Source organism: Hipposideros armiger, unplaced genomic scaffold, assembly GCF_001890085.2.
Source record: "Hipposideros armiger isolate ML-2016 unplaced genomic scaffold, ASM189008v1 scaffold_140, whole genome shotgun sequence".
NCBI classification, from domain to species: Eukaryota; Metazoa; Chordata; class Mammalia; order Chiroptera; family Hipposideridae; genus Hipposideros; species Hipposideros armiger.
In genome coordinates this window covers 2,549,634-2,555,714 of record NW_017731490.1, presented here as the reverse complement: position 1 = coordinate 2,555,714, position 6,081 = coordinate 2,549,634, and the positions used below count along the sequence as shown (strand labels likewise).

The window sequence follows — 6,081 nt, the reverse complement described above, 5'->3', positions numbered from 1 at the left end:
GGGCCACAGCAAAAGCAAACGATGAAAAGGGGCACTGTCCTGGGAGGATGGAATTTCAAAGCCGCAGTTATGTTAAAACACAAGTATTCTATTAAAAGTACATAGCAATTTCAGAAAACCCTTGGACTTCACCTAGCAACACATTAAATTACATTCTTTGGACCTGAACTGTTGTTTTCTTGCTCAATCAAATATATGTCCTTGGTCTCAGAAAGAAACCCATGGGAACTCTCCTAGGAACCGCCACCTGACTGACATCGAGACGCCTCTTTGGGTATCACAATGGTGGGAGGGCCAACTGTGTGCATTTTTCTCTAACTGCACAGTGAACTCACTGTTGGCAGCTTGAAATCCATCATGGTGGGAGAATTTACACTACAGAAATCAGCAAATACTACAAATCGGGACTTTTTTTTTTTTCTTCATCCTGGAGGGCAGCTTGTTAACCATGTACCACCAGCATACCACTGGACTCTCCCCTCCTTTGAAACACCTGGCTGGAGACATCCCCCCTTGCCTTTTCTCCTCAGCAACCCAAGTTACCGGGACTTTGCTCCAGTTCTAGCAGCAGATGAACAAAATGGAATGAAAAGACCCACATGTACATGATTTCAGCTGTTGTCTTTTTTGCCTCCTTTGATTTCAGGCTAAAGGAGATCCAAATGAGTGACTATGATGCCGCCACCTATGAAAAGTTTTCAGGTGCTGTTCGAAGGCAGGTGCAGTCCCTCCGAATCATCCTGGATAATTTACAGGTAATCCCCCATGTATGGACCCAGAAAATAATCTGGGTCCAAAGCTATAACGTTATGCGATTCCTCCCCAGCCACTCAGAAAACATGGATCAATGCCAAGATGTTTGCATAAAACTGTGGGCCACTCCATGGCTTTCTTAGCTGAGTTCTCCAGGGAAAAAGACTTGGCCTCCCTTTCCTCCTGTCCAGGAAGTAGTACTTTGACCAGCAGCCCTAGAAGACACCATACTCCCCGATTCTCCACATGGGCCCTACCACAACTAGAGATTCACACGCAGAACTCTAGTCCTAGAAATCGTATTTCTGTCATTGACTGGAGGGACACAGGAGCACTTTGGATCACCCCAGCTGTGCCCCGGCATCCCCTCCTCCCGCGCCCTCGCCCCGCCCCAGCCCCTCTGTCGCCTACATTTTTGCAGTTTCACAGACTGGTCGCCTCTACACCAGTTAATATTGCTATTGCCCCTAAACATATTGATTATGATGCTTCCGTATTTCCTAAGCAAAGCTTGTGATTTGGAAATTTTACATTTGAAATCGTATTCTGGCCGATTTGCACAGACAACTAAGGAAGGGCTAGGTATTCCCTAAAATCACAAATGAAGTAAGATTATTTTTGCAGAGTGGGGGAGGCAGACAGAGAGAGAGAGAGAGAGAGAGAAAGAGAGAGAGAGAGACCTCCTTTCAGTGGAGAAAGGACAGGCTTAGGAGCCAGGCGGTGCTGGGCTCCCCACTCTGTTCTGGAATCTTCCGTGCCTTTCCCATGAAGTGTTAGATTACCTTCAGTTACACCCTTTCCCTCTTTGGTTCTTGTTTGTAATTACTCTTTTGGGGGGAGTTTTTTGTTTTTATTTGCTAAGTATTGGGGGCAAGAAGTTATCTGATGCAGCTTTCATCTACCACCTTAACCCAAAACTGTGGGAAAGCCCCACTTTTTTAAAGATCTAAACTGCATCTGGAGATTAGGGAAATTCTGTCATTTTCAAGAGGAAAAAAAAGAGAAAAGATCTTTATAATGACCTGAGTTCCTAATTTCAAAATCTGGGGAATGTAAGAATTAAGTCTTTTGCTTTTTAAAGAAATCCATATACAGTTGTTGAGGATAAGACAGCCTAAGATTTTATATAAACTGTGTGAACAAGCGAATAGCTGGATTTTCTCCTACAGTCACTCACTTAACAAGAGCTTATTGCCCTAAGTACTGCTGGGTGGGCTCCGAGCTCCCGGGCAAGACAACAGGTGCCTCAGAGCCAAAGGACGGTTCCCAGGACGTGAGGGTGACGGGAGGCGGTGCTCGTGCTAAGACGGGAGAATGACTATGGTTCCATCGCTCACCCATCCATGTCTTCAGTCCTGGATGCACACCAGGCATTAGGGAGAGAAAACTAAAATGTCACCCCTGCCCTCAAAGAAGGAACTCAAGGAAGACCAAGAAGCAAAGGTTCTCAAGTTCTGTGGAGAAGTGTGCGCATGGTGTATGGGACGGGTGAGGCAAGGCTTCACGAAGAATGTGACGCTCGAGTTCACTCTTGAAAAGTTCTGAGGACTTTCCCAGGTGCTCAGAGAGTCAGGACATTCCAGACACAGGACACAGTGTGTACAAGTGCTCATTACTCAGCATAGTTGAGGAGAGCAGTACGTGGTGGGGGACCACGGCCGGGACAAGGCTGGCAGTCGTGGGGACCAGATTGTGGATGGCCCTGGGTGCCGTGAGAACATGCAAAAAACCCCCAGGTTGCACCCTGTGGACGCACAGCACGAGAGAGGGGTACAGGACACATCTTTAATTGAGGGGATCAGAGTCCTCGTCTGGTATTAGTGTCTCGACTGTTAGCGATGGGGCACCGTGCTAGTTACTTTCACAAGCACCATCACATATCATCCTTAGATGAACCCTTTTAAGTAAATGATTGCATTTACAAAAGCAGCCAAAGGAAGAGAAGTCAGACCTACTCCTGTGACTTCTTGCTGTAGAACAGAACATAAGCCTGCGTTAGAATGAGCCTTAGCGCCCAGGAATGACTGTGCTAAACACCACAGTACTCAGACCACTGTCAGAAAGAAGTCCAGCTTTGCTTTCAGCGTTCAAATAGAGAAATGAAAGGAAACTGTGACGGCCTCAAGGAAAAGGACAGATAGGATTAAATAGGTAGAAAACAAGAAATTGGCACCTATAAAAAATCTAAAATGGGATTGGGGTTAATAACCTTCCAAATAGTCTCCAAAGAGTAATGATTTCAGAAAGGTTTTTATTCCCTTTTTTCCTAGAAATCTGAAAAATAACAATTAGGTTTAAATAATACCAAGAAAGAGTTTTAAGATATAAGAAAGGGAATAAACGTGATTTACTCTTGAAAGAGTGCCTCAAATTGATGTAGACCTTCATCTCTAAAACCTTTACAAATAATGCCAGCATTTTAATAATAGCAGGCATTTACTGAGCAATTGCTGCATGCCAGGCCTTACATATCATCATCATCATCATCATCATCATCATCATCATCATCATTGCTTCTTGGCTAATAGCACCAGCCCTGGAGCCTTACAGCCTGGGTTCTGCAAAATGGGAATGGCAGAGAAGAGAGCCGTTAGGAAGATGAACTCAGATGATGCATGGAGCCATTTAAAACAGTGCCTAGCAGATAGCTTCTCTGCAGAAGAATTAGCTCCATTATCCTTTTCATTGTATTGGCTCGTATTCATCAGGCTGGACAGCAAGCCAGGCACCCAGACAAGAACTGTACACTCATTGTGCTGTTTAATTCTTAAAATAACCAGTAAGTACTTTCTACCTTGGATAGATGAGGCAACTGAAACACTTCGGTTATCTCAATTCTCACAACCTTATGAAATATAGATGTTTTGTTCCCGCGTTATAAGTGGGATCTGAAGATTAGAAAGATGGCGTAACTTGTCCTGGGTCATGTGGCTCGTGAAGCGAGCGTCTGAACCCAAAGCTCAGGTCCCTGTAACCTGCCAGGTCTCTGTTATCCTCTTCCAGCCCTGCAGTTCTGAAACAAGTATAATTCTTACATATGCTCGTAACACAGTCTGTGTCACGATCCAAATGCCAACACAGCATCTTCAAGTGATTTTATTGTTAATCCATGGAGGTGTCACTCTCAGTGGGCCATCTAGTCCTCAACGTCCTGAGATAAGCACAGAGATGAAAACACAGCTCCTGGTTAGGACGGATGTGGTCTCGTGTGGAATAGGAATCTTCAGATTGTGACCAAAGTGAGAAAGTTTTTATTTAGTCCCTTTCTGCCATCTTTCTTCTGCCAGTCCTGTGCGTCTCTGATTGACTAATAACTTCCAACTCTTTTGCCGTGTAATCCCAGTAACCATGGGCGTTTCCTTGGAGAACAGCACACAGTCTGGCCAGGAACTAGCAGATCGTCACTGAGGTGACCTCCCAAAGCACAAGTTCAGGCCCACTCATGGATTCCGGGTAACTGGACGGCGATTTGAAGATCAGGAAATGCTACCATTCGTGTCACTGTCACTTCACCATGTGCCTCTGTCGCAGCACGTGTCATTCTCCTCAATTAAGGACATGCTCACTGGTGACCTTGGCTGGATTCTAGGTGAATCTCATAGAGTCCTGGTTACGGACCTTTTATGGCTCAGCAGCAAGACTTTTCTCCTTAAAACAGTAGAATCTATAATAACTTCAGTCACACTTGGTTCAGAACCTGGGTCTCTGAGTCCAGCATTCCCTAACAAAAGAAAATATCCATTCCTACAAAATGCCACCAATTTCAATCACTCCTGTCCAGCGTTTTGCTGATCGACAATCAGCAATTTCATCCTCAGGCTAAACGGAATTAGCCTTTCTCTGACTGTTTTGGCTGGCATGATAGCTCCATGAACCAACAATTATGTTTCTGATTTTCCCTTTAGTGCTTCAAAACTGAGGTGGTGTTTGGATAACAGGTGTTTCTGAACACTGACATGCGACATACACTTGGTACTGAGGGCACAAAGGTTAATAAGATACTGTCCCTGACCTCGGGAAGGTTACAGTCTCGGGGTGGGAAAACGGGCACCTAACCAGATCAGTTCCATTTAACACGGTAGGTGCCTGGGTGGAGGGGATGCATAGGAAACGGAGGAAGTCCAGAGGGAAGAGCGTCTAGGATATTTGAAGGAAGGGATACATGAGCTAAGACGTGAAGGACACACGAGTCTCAACCAGACAGAGAAGTGGGGAGCAGTGCCCCAGCGGCGGACACAGCATAGACAAAGGCAGGACACTGTGGTCGCCGGCGTGAGCAGGATACCACCCAGGGTGACAGGCAAACAAGGACCCAGGGACAAGAGACAGGCAGGTGCTGGGCAAAGAACCTGACTTTATTCTGAGCACCCACTTTGCTCATCTGTAAAGATTGGAAAACATTTCCCAATTTCTTTTATTTAATCTCTACTAATTGTGTTTCATTGAATGGACATTTATTGAATATTTTGCCTAAGAGTTCTTGCCTTCAATAACCAATGCAAAGGAGAGGACACTAAAGTGACAGAAGACACAGCATGGTCAATGCCAAGAAAAGTTTCAAACAAAGTGCTGTGAGTATGGAGGCAAATACGCAAGTGATGTCTAAGCTGGACAGTTAGGGGAAACTCACAAAGGAAGTGTCGTCTGAGCTGGGCCAGGAGGAGCACGGTTTCATTTTTCTTCTAAGGACGGGGGTGGGGTACGGGGGGGATGCTCTTGGTCAGAGCATCTCAGAGAGGCGCTGGGGTTTTTTTCAATTGACCATGGACTAATACATTGAGGAAGTAAACTAGAAATGAATTACTGAGGGGAAAAAAGATATAAAAAATAACGTACAAAATACAAGCCCATATTACTTATTATCAGATTCAACAAACGTAAAATTACTTTGTCAAATTGCCGTCCAAGTTTCTAAATGCTTACTGTCCATTTCTGTGGCTTATTTCATCATGGACCAGTGGTAACAAGTGTTCACACACTGAAGGCAGTTAGTGTAGCTCTGGTCTAGACAGAAGCCTGTCCGCAGAGGACGAAGACTGGAATAGAAGGCTGTTTGGAGAAGGCAAACTGTCCGAATGCCTAGAGCTTGGAATTCGGGATGGGCTTGGGGCTAGTAGGTGGTGGGAAAGAAACCCAGAGAAGGTGAATCCCCAAGGGCCCTGAGCAGCTTGCTGACTGGATCCTGAAATTGGTGAGGAGTGTGACCGTGATTGAGAAAGGGAGTGGTATGGTTCTATCTTTAGGAAGTTCCATATCTGCGGAGGGAGAAAGTATCAGAGAAGAGAGAAGCGGAAGCCAGGAAATCAAATCATAAAAGTACTCCACTTA

At 45.2% G+C, this 6,081-nt stretch overlaps 1 protein-coding gene across 1 annotated transcript in view; it reads left to right on the top strand.

Moving 5' to 3' along the window:
* Positions 1-6,081, top strand: part of VWA8 (von Willebrand factor A domain containing 8) — a 315,962-nt gene that overhangs the window by 279,154 nt on the left and 30,727 nt on the right. The window contains 1 exon segment of the mRNA XM_019650364.1: positions 647-755. Coding sequence (XP_019505909.1) covers positions 647-755 — 109 coding nt within the window.